Raw genomic sequence first — 17,387 nt, forward strand, 5'->3', positions numbered from 1 at the left:
TTGGCTAATTAACAGGTTTATTTTAAGGGTTTTACATTTTGAAGCCTTCATTTAAAGAAAAAAAAATGGGATGAAACAGTTCAAAACAAACCCATAATCCCAAATGTCACAGATGAATTGACAAAGTTTGGGAAGTTGTGTACGTTTTCCCTATAACAGTGGTTCTCTCTCTCATATGATGGTGGTCAAGTGGAACTTGGCTCTGCTTTATTTTGTCCCCTTTCCTAATGTACTCTCTGATGAGGTATATAGAAACCTAATCAGAAAAGCTACCTTTATTCTTGGAAATGGGGACAAACATCTCGTCTCTCTTGCTCCTCCTTTCACATATTTTTCTCTGAAAGTCTAATGAGATTTAAACCTTTAGTATAAACTACTGGAATATGCATTTTCCTTCAAATAAAACTGAATCTTTTAAATCCCAGATCTCCCCATTTCGGGAGAATACCTGAGTCCCTGATACCTCTCTCTGCATCTATACAGCATAATGTCACAGGAACCCCCTGATTAGAGGGCATGTCAGTGAATGATGCTACAGCTGGCTAGTACAGAGTGCAGAGGAAGAAGGGTGAGTTTAGAGGTTGGAAATGACATATATTTAGTGGATGCCGCTAGAAAAGGGAACCAGGATAGCTCAAATAGGCAGGAGGCAACACAAAAGAAGGTAGTGTTGAAAAAATCCAAGAGGAAAATTTGCAAATCTATAGGGACAAAAAGTAGATTCATAGTTGTCAGGGGCTGGAGTAGAGGGAGACTGGGGAGTGACTGTTAATGAGTACAAAGTCTTTTGGGGGGATGATGGAAATATTCTGAAGTTAGTGGTAATGGTTGCACAACTCTGTGGGCATATCAAAAACCACTACATTGTATTATTTAAAACAATAAAAGGAAAAAAAAAGGAAATCCAGGTTATTCAAACATGGAAAACTAATGAAGCACATGTAATACAGGAAAAGATGAAGACTGATTGAAAAGGCAATTGCCTATTTGGAATTTGGTGATTAGGAAGCCAATGGTGAGCTTGAAGAGAGTAGTTTCTGGGGAATAGCCACTCCCATCTCTTCTTCTCTCTGCCCCATAAATATATAATTTGTAAGGTTATTCCTTCACATACATTTATCTCTATTGGCAGAATGTCTGGTGATTTTGCAAGTTTAGGAATGTGTTTAGTTTACATAAGCTAAAGAGATATTTTAGATGAGTTTTAGGAATTATAATTATGTGTGCTCCTGCTCACTAGGACGTAGTATATGTGTCATTCTTCCTGTCTTTCTAAAATCAAATCTGTAGTGCAAAACCAGGTCAGTTCATGTCATCTTAATCTCAAACATAATTTCCAATGACCCTGAATGGAGCAGGCATTACCTTTGTTGAATTCTGATAATAACTTTTAGTGATGTAGCTATTTTGCAAGTTGTTCGCCCTGTCTTGTGTCAGTTCGTTGATGGAGTACTGCTGGCCTTATAACCCTATGTCAACCACATGTATTCAGTAGCATATTTACCTGGTTTGTAATTGAGGGTAATAAACCTTAATCTGAGCACCTCTTATGAGAATATTATATGAAAGTCCTGTGAAAACTATTAAGCAAATGTAAATACATTTTTAATTGATTATGTTGTAGAATTGAAGGGTCAGTTAACTCCTTTATTGCTTACTAGCACTAGACTGGTATAGGGCTAGCCTCCTTAAAGCCTTGTATGTATGATCACTGCCTTCACATCCATGTGAACCTTACTAAGTCCTAGCCTTGCTCAGTAGTAATTAGTTGAACTGAATAATGTTTAAATGGGAAAAATTTAGTGTCATACCATGACTGAATTCTCTATTGACTTCATTTTTTTTTTTTGTTAATTTATTTTATTCTGCTCTTCACTTAGGTTTCCCAAATGAGCCTGCTTCTGTCATTGCCCTCAGCACCATTAAGGAATGGCTGGCCACGAATCATCACGAGGTAGGAGGACCAACATAATTAGCAAACAGTTAAGATGGTGTCATTTGATCCTCAATTTCAAGAAAAAGCAGAAAAATATATCCATAAATATCAAGTAATTGTAGCCTTTAGCCAAAACTAGCTGACCATGCTTCATTGGGGTTACATGGGTGATTGAATATTTTCTTGTAATTAATTGACTGAAAGGGTTATGTTGATTGGTTTTGGTAGTACAGATAGGCAGAGTGATCAGATTGACTTAGTCATTATCTCATTTTTACATCCTTAGATAGTATGGGCTTTATGTGTAAAAAGAGGATGAATCCATCCTATAATTAAGATTAAGGGATTGTCCAGAGCTATTTTCCTTTAAGAGTTAAGTTATCCTTGTTGACAGAGGATTCCTGGTATATGCTAATTTTTTTGGTATCCTGAGGTGTCTTTATTTATAATTAATCATTTCTATAAAATAACTTCTGAGTGTGAGTTTAGAGTAGGCATGGATAATTGATAGCTAAATCTTCATGATCAGGATTTCTTATGAAAATAAATGCTTCTCTCAGACTTTCCATCATACCTCCTATTCTACTTATTTAATAAAATCTTTGGGATATGTTTAGTGATGAATAGGAGAATTACTCAAGTTAACAAAGCAACACAATGAACAGAGATTTAGAGGCTTAGATTTCAGAGTTTTGGCAACTAACCTGTTGTAACAACAAACAGGTTCATCTCAGATATTCATGTGAGTGCTGTAAAGAATTTTGTTCCACTGATGATAGACTGTGAATTTAGCTTTCTTCTTGAATAGTACATGGATTATTTGTAAATGTTTGGGTATGGAAACAGACTATGGAGTTTGCTATAAGATGGAAGTAGTTCTTGATGCCCTTGTGAGTTTAAAGAAACAGCAGTGTAATTTTCTGCTAATTGTTATAATTTCAACATTTCTTAAGTAGATACAGAAATTGTTCATCTCCAATGGGAATAAAGACCACATGACCAAACATATACATTTTGGTATTTGCTACACACACATACACACACACACACACACACACACACATAATGACTGTAATAACCTCAAAAAAAGCAGAATTTAAAAAAATAATTAAAATAGGCAGTTTACTAAAACATGTCTTTGACATATATTATTTTCAAAACAATCTCATGAAATGTCTAGGATAGGTATTGTTATCCTTATCCTCATCTAGAATCAAAAGGTTAAATGACATCCTCAGGACTTCAGAATCACAGAGCCAAGAGTTTGACTCTGTCCTCCTAACTCCCAACAGCCTCCTTGGAGGGATTCCAAGGCCAGGGGGAAAAGTTTAGTCTTTTTGAAAGTGGTATTTTTAACATATCTCTTGGTCACAGTAAAACCTCCTTACCTGGACCATCTGCTTAGCAAAACCATAGTGTTTCTTGAATAAAAGCTTATAACGGAGCTAGTACATGGGTGTAAGTCCATTATTTCCACTAAAATAATAATCCAAGGGCATCCTCTACTGATAGATTCACATGTGTCATGTGAGGGAAATATGCATATCCACCCAAAGATCATCAAGGAGATGATTATGAAGAACAAAAATGTTGGTTGCATTTATACCTCATTGACACATTCTACCGACGGATTTTCTCTAGTTAAACTATTCAGAAAGTAATTTTCTATAGAAATGTGCTAACTTGGTGTTTCCCACTTAATGGTTTGTATCCTGATTTCCTCATTAGCTTGCTCTATCTTTGAGTCTGTTTTTTTTTATTTCATATATTTTTATTCTCATTTCTTGAGTCTGTTGTATAAAATATAGGTATTTTGGATTGAAGAACACAATTCAGTTATTGCCATTGTGACTTTAAACATATCATGTACTAATTCTATTTTTAAAGATTTGTTTTTGTTTCAACCTCCATTGGCTAATGTAAACAAGTTAATTTGAACAAGTCAAGTTTTGCTTAATAAATGAATTATAAGTGGTAGGACATAGAGAAAAGCTATACAAATTTATTATCTTGCAGTATTTTTATTTATTTATTTGCTCTTTTAAAAAACAAAGTAAGTTAGGCACTTATGAAAGAATATCACTTCTCAGTCAATTGTCTCTTCACTGCAGTGTTATTTTGACATTTAAGTTATTTATTCATTAATTCACTCATTTGACAAATATTTACTGAATCCCACCAAACACCAGAAACTTTTCTAGATATGATGGACAGAACACCAAAAAACAGAGTCCTCTTCTTATGATATTCCTAGTCTAGGAAAAGAAACATCAACAAATAAAGAAAATAGTTCAAAGAGTATTTTGCAAAGTAAAACAGTGTAATTGGTTAATGAATTATTGGAGGATGTGGTTTTAGATCATATAGAGAGGGCTCTGCGGACATAATCTTGGAAAAAGGATTTGTAAGATGGGCAGCGGTAAGCCAAAACACAGAGAAGTCTTGAGGTAGAACATTCCACATACAGAAAGAGCAAGAGAACAACCCTGGTGGGAAAAAGAGTTTACTGTTTGCAATTAATGGTAAGAGAGACAGTGCAATTAGATTAGAGACATAAAAGAATGGCAGAAAACAAATTTAGACAAATATGTAGGGGTCAGATTGTGGAGTATTGTGGTTCATGGATAAATTTGGATTTTTATTCTAAAGGCAAGTTGTTGAGGGTTTGAGACAGGGAGTGGCATGATGAGATTCACCTTTAAAATGACAAAAGGTTGGAGAAGGGACTTAAGAGACCTCAGAATAGAAAAAGGAAGACGGATGAAGAGGATCCTGTAGTAAATTCAGGCAAGAGATGAGGATTCTTTGAAATATAGCAATGGTAGAAAAGGAGGAAACAGCATCAGGTTTGGAATATATTTTGACAATAGAACCAGCAGGACTTGGGGATTGTCTTAGAATAGGCTAGCTCATGCTGCAGTTACAAACAACTTACAAATCTTAGTGCCATAAAACAGCAAAGCTTTATTTTTTACTCATGCTATTTATATGTCTTGAGTCAGCAGAGGGCTCTGGCTTAGTCAGGAATCCAAGCTGACAGTCACTCTACCATGTGAAATATCATCTGTCACATGACCGGAAAAGATAGACAATCAAGTAATAGCTCTTAAATTCTTCTACAAAGGAATGATGTGTATAACTTTTTCTCACATTTCACTGTCCAGAGCAAGGCACCTAGGAAACAAGGAAATACAATTCTCTCATATTTTCAGAAGAGAGGCAACTAGATATCAACAAACAGTAATAATGTCTATCATAGTTGTAGATCAGATGTGACATATGGAGAAAATGGGAGAGTCAAAAATAATAGCTAGGCTTTTGACCTGATCCCATGAGTAAATATTGGTGCCCTTACTGAGAAACTTGGTAAAGGAATATGTATGTATGAGAAACAGAAAGAAAATAATAGTTAAGCCTGAGATGGTCTTAAATATACAGTGAAGCCTTCCAATAGAAAGTTGGTTACAAAAAAAAAAAAAAAAAGAAGAAGAAGAAGAAAGTTGGTTACAGGAGCCCAAAGCTCAGGAAAGAAGTCAGATGTAAAGACATGGTAAAATTGATAAGATTATCATAACATTAACAGGTTTGGGTCTTAGTTTGAGATTCGCTGCAAGAAATAGAAAAAACATTCAAGCTAAAGGAAGATAAATTGTATACATGAACTATATGAGAAAAAGTCTTGAAATTCAAGAGCCAGAACTAGAGTCTCATGAGTGACCAGAATTGCAAACTGTAAATAGAGCAAGAAGCGAGGGAGTTACTTCATTTTTATTCTCACCCAATCTCTCGCATATCTCTGTTTCATTGATGTTTTTTTCTTGCACATTATCTTCACTACCCATTCACCTGCTTAGTATGGCCCGATTATGACTGGGAATCACTCATGCATCAGGGAACCCTGCTCAAGGCAAAGCTGGGGTTGAGGTTGGTGGCCAAAGTTGCATCTTCTGGATCTTTCAGCTGGTTATGTTCCCTGAAATTTTCCTTTTAAAAAAATCGAGAATCCATGTAATGTGACCTCCATCAGTGGCCATACTTCTCTCATTCAGATAAGTATACAATTCAATCTTCATGATCTTTGACAATTGATAATTGATGTTGTTATGTGATTAGTGAGCCTTCACATTTTATCATTTACTTACCCTTCAACTTCTAAACCACCAGGAAGGACACTCTTTTTTTTTTTTTTTTTTTTTTTTACAATAGTTGATTTGATTCTATTTGATTACACAAATCACCCCCAACTTGTATGGCTGGACATTTCCACATCGAGAGGCTTCTCTAGAGTATTTGGGCCCAATAGATGTGACTAGGGAAAACATGTTGTGTCATCCACCATCGACTTATTTCATTTGCCCAAAGTCTGAATTGTAGGGATGCTGCTGTTGCCTCATATTTAGGGGGACTCAGGGACATGAGGGAGCCTAGCTGAACAAAGAATATGGTTGGCTCTGTCTGCAGCAGCTCTGGAGGAAGAGATAGAATGAAAAACAGGAGAATCCTCAAGAGGATATAATTGAGGCAGAAAAATGACTTACCAGGAGTAAGAAACATAATGACTTTTTATTGAAAAATTACAAAACAAAAAAGAATATTCACACTAAGACTTGAATTATTGTTCTCAGAAAGCCAGAGAGTTGAATTATCTTACAATACAGAAATACAAAGAAATGGAAATTGTGACAGAAGAGATAAGGCTTGTGGCAGAGAGACCTGGGAATTAAGTGTGAGGTAGGCAAGGGATGGAGATTACCCACTGGCTTTTTTGGCAAAATTAAGAATTAAGAACTTCTGAGTTCTGAAAATCAAATGAAAAGAATATCAGAGTTCACTGTAAAACAAATGGTAGCATGTGACATGATAACCTTTCCATAAGTACCCATTTTTCATAAGTAGAAACTTTATTACAGAGACAAGTGAGCAAAATCCGGGACTGTTATGGAAATGAGCAGCGGAAATGCAACTCAGACTCAAGTTGGGGTGGCTGCTCCGTGTTATCATCTGCAGTTTCATGCATTCCTCATTTTTCAGGCAGTCTAAAAATATCATTCTTTGTGAAATAGTGATTTTCCCCACACCACAGCTCTGAGGTTTCATTTCTGGAAGTTAGCCTAAGAAATGTCTCTTCTATTGTTCCACACCAGGGATTCATATGGCATCTGACTATTGGTCTCTAGGGCAATGTACATATTTGTAATTTTTTCTATAGAAAGCAGAAGAACAGGAAGTCTTTCTCCTCTAAAATCTACAAATGTCCTGATATTATATGAAATATTTCCCCATTATGGAGATCATGTTCAGTGATTTCAAATGCCCCAAAGAAGCAAGCATCCTGTAGCACAGAGTACCTGTGTTAAGTCTTCTGGGAAGTCATCTTTATGGGGGCATAAGGCATCTAAGATGAAGATTCTGAGATGGAAGATTGGTGAATTTTCTGAGTACTTTAAATGTGGAAACACTAAAGTGCTAATCAGGCCTTGGTTGTAGTATGGCCCAAATCTGAATACCCCTTACCTCCAACAATTATAAAGCATCAGAGAGATAGGCAGAAAGATAACATTCTAAAAAGCTCTAATTAAAACTGTGGCATGAGTAGACAGACATACAGAGGGGAAGCTGTGGTTCACCTAAGACCAGGCTCCGGCTGCCACTCTGCAGATCTTTGAAGATGGTATTTCCTAGGGATCTTTCTCATTCAACTACTCAGTGGAAAGTTCCTCATCTCCCACCTCATGCTGACAGCCCCCTCCTCCACAAGCAGACTCTTTTGTTCTGGGGTGGGAACAATTAAGCGGAGGAGTCTTTGGTTCGTCTTTGAAGGCCTTGAGTGGACACCTGATGTGACACAGACATCATTAGCAGGAAAGAACCCTAGCTCTGCATTTTCAAAACCAAAATCAGTTTTCTTCTCTGTAAGAGGAAGGTGAAAATCTTTCATTGCATGCAGAGTTTGGGTCTTTGCCTAACATATAATATTTTTTTTTACTGTGCTTTTAGCACAGATTGTTATTCAACATGTTAAATATCATCTACTTGTCGTTTAAATTGTTAATGCTGCGCCTTCTGAGGGAAACTTGACACCTGTGGTATTGCTGTTTTTCATTTTAAGTATTATGCCCAGAGATGTGGTAGGGCATCATGAGAGGCTGTGTGTATGTGGCAGTGTCCCATAAAGACAAATGGCCAACAAACATGTGGAAAGATAATCAGCATCATTAATCATCAGGGAAATACAATTCAAAACCACAACGAGAATCACCTCACACCTATCAGAATGGCTAAAATAAAAAAAAACATAAGAAAAACTGTTGGCAAGGATGTAGAAAAAAAAGAACCCTTGTACACTGTTGGTAGGAGTGTAAATTGGTGCAGCCACTGTGGAAAACAACATGGAGATTCCTCAAAAAATTAAAAATAGAATATCATATGATCCAATAATTCCACTACAGGGTATTTATCCAAAGAAAACAAAAACACTAATTTGAAAAGATATATGTACCTCTATGTCTATTCCAGCAGTACTTACAATTACCAAGATATGGAAGAGACCCAAGTGTCCATCACATCAATAGATAAATATATAAAGAAAATGTTTTATATGTATATATATATGTATATATATACACATATATATGTGTTTTATGTACCTATGTATATGTATACATAGGTATATGTATATAAAATTCATATATATATAGGAATATTACACAGCCATAAAAAGGATTAGATCTTGCCATCTGTGACAATATGATGGACCTAGAGAATTTATGCTAAGTGAAGTAAGTCAAACTGAGAAAGATAAATACCATATAATTTCATTCATATGTGGAATCTATGAAACAAAAATGAATAAACAAAAGGCAGAATCAGACCTATAAATACAGAGAACAAACTGATGGTTGCCAGACACAAGATGGGTGAAGGGGAGTGGGAGGTACAGGCTTCCCATTACAGAATCAATAAGTCACAAGAATAAAAGTTACAACATAGGAAATATTGCCAATGATATTATAACAGCATCTTATGATGGCAGATGGTAGCCAAACTTGTAACAAGCACAGCATAACATAAAGAGAAGTTGAATGACTGTTTTGTACACCGAAACCAATGTAACATTGTGTGTCAACAATAGTCAAATAAAACCATTTAAAAAATAAATAAGCAAAGAGTGTGTCATAAAAAAAACCCAGAAAACAAAAATTACTTTTCAGTACATATGTGGTGCCCTTTAGAAGTAAAGATACTGGTTTCTACTGAGTAGAAGCAGTCACACTGCCACCCTCCCCTACCTTCCAACATTCAGACAAACAGCCACAAAGTATTGAAAAAGGTAAACAGATTTGCCTACCCAGAAAACAGAATTGGGAATCCATTGATGAAATGCACTTTCAGCCTCTTGAAAGGTTCATATGCTATTTTCGTGCTAATTTGACAAGATAAGGGGCATGGCCACTTGTTTCCTCATTATGGATCACAAAGGAACCATCACACTTTAACATCTGGTGCCAAGACTATTTTTTCCCCTTCTTGGCAGAGGTCTTTGAATATATGCAGTGTTAAAAATTGTCACTTTTATTTCAGGATCACATTATGGACCACCAAAAAACCCCAGAGGCCTGCCTTATGTCACTGACACACAACGCCTTAGGGTCTTTCTTAAAATGAGGACTTAGGTAAAACATGAAATGATGCTTACATTTCTAATGAGAAAATTATATCCCTCACACCAAGTTTCAATGCCTGTGGTCGATTCTTTATAGAAATTCAAAGCACATAACACACTATCCTTCAGTTCTACACAACACAGAGGTGTGGTTAACATCCAGAGATCTGAAAGCAGCAAATGAAGTGCTTGGTGTTTTCTCTGGGGAATGTCTTTTTATGTCTATAAAACATAGTTTTAAGTATGTATGGTAGTCTTAGTTTTTGGTGTAATTTAATATTAAAATCTCTGTGTTTGGAAAAACAAATTCCATCTTAAAATATTCAGGTTCTGTATAAGAATATGGCTTTGGTAGTAACAATCATCCTCCTAATATGCTGCTATAAAAATGTATCCTTTGACTAGCCCAAGCATGATCCTCAGGTGGAAACCATGATGCTCATTGGCTGTGACATAATTGAAGAAAATTATTCCCAGACTTTGGACATGTACCATGCTCCTTTTTGCTCTTCGAGAACCCTGATGACTTGCAAACGGTTTGTTTTCTCTCTCTAATCTATTTATATTTCTGCCTTCCTGCCTCTCTTCTTTCCCTCCTTTCTTCCTCACCCATCTTCCCTTCCTCTCTTTCATACACACACATGCACACACACACACACACGCATGCACACTACATTCCCATTCTCAAATGGTCTTTACTGAGATTTGCCACAAGCAGTTACATCAGTGGTCAGAAGTTTTATCTCCTTACCTTATGAATCATTTTTTTTAATTTTTTTTTATTTATTTATGATAGTCACAGAGAGAGAGAGAGAGAGAGGCAGAGACACAGGCAGAGGGAGAAGCAGGCTCCATGCACCGGGAGCCCGACGTGGGATTCGATCCCGGGTCTCCAGGATCGCGCCCTGGGCCAAAGGCAGGTGCTAAACCGCTGCGCCACCCAGGGATCCCTTTACCTTATGAATCTTAATCCTCATTGTTAGAATGAAAGTCATGTCTCATGGAAACTTTTGCCTTTCTTGGTGGGAGTGTTCAAGTGCTAGGTGTCACAATAGGTCACCCCGCATTAGAGCTTGTCAGGTGGGCAAGTCCACTACCTCTCCATCCCTACACTGCTTTAGCATCTATTCACAACAGACTTGCCCAAGTTCTTAGAGTAGAAATCAGAGACCCTTGCTATTGCCTTCATGACCACTTTCCCATCAATAAGAACCAAAATATATGGGACAGTATACACTCTGCTGCTTTAGTTAGTGAGCCCACTTCAAGTTAGCCAGTTTGCCTAAGGTACAGAGGGCTTTCATCAAAATATTTTAGGCATTGAGATAATGTTGCCCAGGTATCCTTTTCCCTGGTCTTATTTTGTGTAGAGAGTTCTGTAAGGTATAATTATTTTTTTTCTGCCAGCAGGGGATGTCTAGACAATTAAGGTCCCGGGGTACCCTACTGATACCAACCTACAGTCATATGTATTTCAGGGTGGCTTGTTGACTTCTGTACTGACATATAGTCAACATATGTCCTCCTCTGCCAGCCGTCCTTTACCCAGCACAGTGTCCATTATGATCACATTATTTTCAGATAAATATACTCTGTCTTGAGGGAGTTGTTTAAACAGGTGTGAAAAATTCATATGTATACTGCTGCTAGGTCTGGGGAGTCTAGAAATAATTCTAGGAGATGTAGAGTAAGTTTGTGAAATAGCTAAAGAGAGAAGGGAAAGCAATATTTTTCTGACTTCTGATGTGTCCCGTGACCTATATTTGGGACACATACTATTACATATTTCTGTAACACATACTATTATATCTTCAGAAAACTTTTTTCAAGTAGGTATTTCAATCTTCAATTTTGTATGTGTGGTGTTGAAGTTCAAGGAAAAGGAAATTCCTGAAGTCAACTAATTGGGCATTTTCACGTTCTTATAATCCTGTTTCTGTGGTCAGTGGTGATTAGTCCAAAATTTGACATCTTACCCAAACTTAGCCATTTGAAGTACATTTGTAGGCATGGAACCCAAAGTAGGCTGATTAGCATCCTTCCCTGGGACACTTTTGCAAGCTAGAGTTGGATAAGGAAAATTAGGGCCACTTTGGTGTTCATATTGAGAGATTTGGGGCATAGAAGCCCATAGTGGCCATGTTATCTGCAATCTTGTGGGGGAGGGAGGGCTCTGCTTTAGCAGGATATTTTGATGAAGATGTCACTGATTGTTGGGCAGTTAGCAAAGTTGTAAAGCCTGTTCTGCTGGCTTGAGGGAAGAATCAAAATTAAGGCAAACTATAGTATATTTTAGCAAAACAGAATGACCTCCCATTTTTAGTTTTAATGGTTCAAGCTAATAATTCTCAACTAGAGAGGGTTGTGAATCATTTGGAAGGTGTTTCCTTGCCCAAACTATGTATTTTAAGTAGTTCTCTTTCAGAGAACCATGCCATGTTGAAGCACTGCTTTTGATGGTACTATTCTAAGTTCTTCAAATATGTTCGTTGGGTTGGAAAAAATAATTTACAGTTACTGTTCTTTTTTTTAATAATAAATTTATTTTTTATTGGTGTTCAGTTTGCCAACATACAGAATAACACCCAGTGCTCATCCCGCCAAGTGCCCCCCTCAGTGCCCGTCACCCAGTCACCCCACCCCCCAACCTCCTCCCCTTCCACCACCTCTAGTTCGTTTCCCAGAGTTAGGATTCTTCATGTTCTGTCTCCCTTTCTGATATTTCCTACCCATTTCTTCTCTTTTCTTTCCCTTCTATTCCCTTTCACTATTATTTATATTCCCCAAATAAATGAGACCATATAATGTTTGTCCTTCTCCAATTGACTTATTTCACTCAGCATAATACCCTCCAGTTCCATCCACATTGAAGCAAATGGTGGGTATTTGTCGTTTCTAATGTCTGAGGAATATTCCATTGTATATATAGGCAACATCTTCTTTATCCATTCATCTTTCGATGGACACCGAGGCTCCTTCCACAGTTTGGCTATTGTGGGCATTGCTGATAGAAACATCGGGGTGCAGGTGTCCCGGTGTTTCATTGCATCTGCATCTTTGGGGTAAATCCCCAACAGTGCAATTGCTGGGTCGTAGGGCAGGTCTATTTTTAACTCTTTGAGGAACCTCCACACAGTTTTCCAGAGTGGCTGCACCAGTTCACATTCCCACCAACAGTGTAAGAGGGTTCCCCTTTCTCCGCATCCTCTCCAACATTTGTTGTTTCCTGCCTTGTTAATTTTCCCCATTCTCCTGGTGTGAGGTGGTATCTCATTGTGGTTTTGATTTGTATTTCTGTTCTTAATAGTAAAATGAATAATAACTCTTCTAAAAATCTATTACTAAAGTGAGTAATATGTCTTTCAAAAACATTGAAAATATGTTTCAATACATATTTACATGCAGGAGCAAATCAAAATTTTATTTATTTATTAATTAATTAAGTAATGGCTATATCTTATATTTCTTTTTTTAAAAGATTTTAATTATTTATTCATGAGAGTCACAGAGTGGCAGAGACTTAGGCAGAGGGAGAAGCAGGCTTCCTGCAGGAGGCCTGATGTGGGACTCAATCCCAGGACCCCAGTATCACGACCTGAGCCAAAGGCAGATGCTCAGCCTATGAACCACCCTGGTGCCCCTTATATTACTAATTCTTCATTCTAACCTGAAGGTAGGAAATATGTAAGTTTTAATGGAGCCAGTACTGAATAAAAGCCAAGAATGAGTAGCACAAAATAGTTGTTTAAAAGAGAATGGATCCCTTTGCAAAGTACAGCTTAGAAGTCTGTGAGATTATGGGACAACTTTTAAGCCTATAGGATTGTTTTAGTGAGGCCACAGTGTAACAGTAGCTCACATCCTCTCCCATGCATCCAAAATGGGAATTATGCCTGGAAGCTGGGTGGGAATTGGCAGGGTATAGTTCACCACTGCCTATTATTATCCCAAAGAGGAAGCTTAATGTGAAGATTATAACATTGAGTTAAAAGTCAGAAAATTTGGTCTGTAATCAGCTTCTTTCACTCTCTTTTATAACCTTGGACAATTAGCTCCATAGACCATGGGTCTTCCAGCTCTAGAATCCATCACCATAGGGTGTTGTCTTCTGGAGCAACCCCACTGATGCAGCGAGTTAACCTTTGCCAGGGGTCATCATAGCACAATCAGACCAATAGAAAGCTTTGTTCTAGGCCTTCCAGGTGACATACTAGAGATCAAGCAGTATTTGCATATGCTGCCTTGATGTCTTTAAGATGGTCCCCAACTTTCATAGGGGTATATCCTTAAAGTAAACATTAACAACCTTAACCCATTTAGTATAAAAGCAGAAGGGCCCGTCTTGCTTTTTTTTTTTTGTAAATGATTTGGATTATATGGTGGTTTCAAAATAACCAACATTTAAAACTTCTTAGGAAATTAAATCTGTTGATTATCCAAAAGATATGACATTTTTATAAATAGAAAATAAACCTCTGATCATGTGGTTGGATCCAGATCAGACACAGGGATAAAATGAATCTGAGAGGTCTACTGAAGGATGTTCTATAGCTGAAAGCATGTGCCTTCCTTCTTGCCAGGTAGGGAGTGAAAAAAAAAAAAGCCTTTGTCTTGTCCTCCACTTCAATTGAGTAGGATGCAAGTGCTGCTTTGATTGAATGGAAAATCAGTAGTCCTGCCATTGCCACCTAGCTCAACTCAGGCAAGAACAAAATAAGTACTTTCTCATCCTAGTGGAATTAAATGATTTGCCTGTAACTGTAAAAGGCAATGTTCTGAGCCAGGCCTCTGTTTTGGATGGAAGCTATGGCCAGAGTGTAGTAGCCTTTTTCCCTGTTTCTCCTAATGTATTTGGGCATAGAGGTGTATTTGGCCTCTATGCTCAGTTTTCAACATAGGGACATTTTAAGAAGCTTAGAGAATAATTTTGCCCTTGTAAAATTTTCACTTTATGAGCCGACTTTCGAGGATAATAATAACTCAACTTCATTTATTTAGCAACATAAACATTGGCTATCTCTAACCAGCAGATATTCCCATAGTCTGAGATGTTTTCTTGCATTGTTATAGACAAGAGTTTCTCTAATGATTCACGCATTGTTGAGTTGATGCATGAGACACTGGCCTGGGGATTAAGGAGACTGTAGGAGATGTTACAACCATTCTATGACTATTGCTTATCTGTAAAATAAGGAGAAATATCACCTGGGAAATGATTGAATCAGAAACAGAGCCATACCTTAAATCTACTGCATTGAGATATCAGAGAGAACAAGAGCTTATATTTTAAACATTTCTCCAGCAAGTGGTTGAGGATGATTAGATCAGTTACCCTCAAGGATCTTTTCCAGGTATATCATCCTAAGGTTCAAGCTCATATTTATTCTCTTCAATATGGGAAAGGACTAACCAAGTGAGAACTCTAAGAGTAAATCCCCCCTCTTAACTGGCATATAATCAGCTTCCAAAAAAATTGGATGAAGAGCCTTGTAGGGGTGTCCTTGCCTAGGAGGTGCCATGGTGGTCATCAAAGCCTTCCTACTATTGAGCATTTGTTTCTTCACCTCCATAATCCCTTTTGATACAGGTAAATAAATGAGTTTGATGATGTCTACATACAAAATGTCACCTCAACTCACATGAGATATCCAGGGGAGTTGCTAGTCAGTCTTCTATGGTACCCTGTAATAGGTAGGGGCCTTTTGTTCTCTTTTAGAAAGGATTTTAATATATTTCCAATGTCCTATTTGTAGTAATCATTGTCTCTGGATATATGCTCAGATGCATCTATGCAGAAGATATATTTAATAAATTAGTAAAAGTCATCAGCATCTACAACTGAATCATTACTTGAGTAATTATTGTAGTCAGATTATAAAAGAAGTTTACTCTTTTGGATCTTCTGGAATCATACTAGTTCCTGAAAACTCTTTGAGAAATAAAGTACTCAGTAACATGAAGCAAATTAGTTCTCTTTCGGGATGAGGGCACGATTTAGCATGGCTGCAAGAGATGATTTTCTGATTAGGATCCTGTTTTCCTTCATGGGAGCCTGTTTACACCACCATTTGTGGATTGGCCCCTGGATATGCAGATACCTGCCACCCACAATGTTTCCAGAATCTCTCACCACTGACAATATTAACTTTCTTCAAGGAATTGGTACCACTATGCTAAAATTTATTGCTGAAAGTACTAGCAACCTTAATATCTTCTGCTGTCAGGAATTTTACTCTGAAAACAATTAGAGCATGATGGGCTATGTGTTTGACAGTCCAAATTGAGCTACAAATGACCTGCCTGTGCTTCAGCTAAGCACAGGGCAACTTAGGAATGTATTAAGTTGAGTAATCATCTCATATGTTTTTCCCCTGGGTTCAGTGACATCTACAAAGTTCATTTTTTAAAAGAAGTTTTCCTCTTTACAAATTTAAACTCAAGGGAAATAGAATCCATATGTTCCTGATTCATTTGCACTAACTCATCAAAATGTTCTTTTCTTTATAAGTTATTGGATGTCTACAGAGGATTTTGACTGCTTTTTTATAAGTTCTTTTAAGCCTTTCTGTCTAGAGGCAGGAAATGGCCATTTGCCAGCAGTGAATGAACCCCTCAAAGAGTCACGTTCTGCTCAGGAGGCAAAGGAAAAAGAAAATTCATATTTCCTACTTTCTAAGTACGGTCAGCAAATGGTTTTCCTTAGAGGGCAGGAATAAATGTATACTCTGGAATGTATTAGTAGATTTATTAAAGAGATTCCATGAGGTGGCCGCAGCAGGGATGGGATTTTAGTCACCTTATTCACCAATACCTTACCTGTAAAACTCTTAGAGCAGTCGGTTTACCCAGCAGCAGAGAGCTTTGAACTAAGGGAAATCTGAAACATTGACAGTATGCATAGCAGAGGTGATTGGTGTGTGTGTGTGTGTGTGTGTGTGTATGTGTGTGTGTGACAGAGAGATTAATTTATTCAAATTGTTCTACACTGCATTTTGTATTTCTATATATTAAATTCAACAGGGCAACTTTTGAAGATCCAAAAATCATGTGGCATACTGCTCTATTACAAATAAAAGCAAACTTCTCTTTGACCTATACTATAGGTCACGTTTGAATATGAGTGCTATCTTTGTGTCAGCATCTCACTTGGATGACCTCATTTAATTAATACAATAATCCCATGAGGTAGTCACTGTATTCATTCCCATTTTATGAATGAGGAAAATAAGACTTAGAAATATTAAGTAAATACAATTTTAAAGACCACACAGCAAATAAATGGCAAAGTTGGAATTTTAACTCAGGATTCCAAGTTCATAACCATGATCTTTCAAAGCGTCCTATATTTTCCCCTTAATGATACGAAGAGAATACTATATCAGAGATCTCTTTCCAATGCTTACAAATAACACTACAGCCTAACTCAGATTTTTTTGTGTCCTGATTCCATGGTGTCTCCCATGCTGTTGCTTACATGCCTTATATACAGTCGCTTATTAATTTTTTTGTGAAACCCAAGATATTTTATGAATTCAAGGGTCTATAGTTCAGCCAACTTTTGTTTTCTTGCCCTCAGGACAATGTCAGGTCCAAACTCATTGCAAGTTCAATGAGGGATTCCTTTACTTATCTCTGTCATATCTGTTCAAATATTGCATCTTTGATGATATTTTCCTCCCTTCTCCATGTAGACCTATGAGTATCACTGCTTTCAATGTGGTTGTGTACTTACCTGTTAGCTTTCTCACTGACTTGAGGACAGGGAATGTGTAATTTCACCCAGAAGGT

General features: G+C 37.2%; 1 protein-coding gene across 8 annotated transcripts in view; it reads left to right on the plus strand.

Annotated features, from left to right (window-relative positions):
• MACROD2 (mono-ADP ribosylhydrolase 2) overlaps nt 1–17,387 on the plus strand; it is a 1,918,082-nt gene that overhangs the window by 1,400,710 nt on the left and 499,985 nt on the right. For all 8 annotated transcript variants that reach the window (XM_026002392.2, XM_026002393.2, XM_072736414.1 and 5 more), the window contains one exon: nt 1,881–1,954. In XM_026002392.2, the coding sequence (XP_025858177.2) occupies nt 1,881–1,954 (74 nt within the window). The remainder of the gene's footprint in view (nt 1–1,880; nt 1,955–17,387) is intronic.

Source organism: Vulpes vulpes, chromosome 14 (genome assembly GCF_048418805.1).
Source record: "Vulpes vulpes isolate BD-2025 chromosome 14, VulVul3, whole genome shotgun sequence".
Taxonomy (NCBI): Eukaryota; Metazoa; Chordata; class Mammalia; order Carnivora; family Canidae; genus Vulpes; species Vulpes vulpes.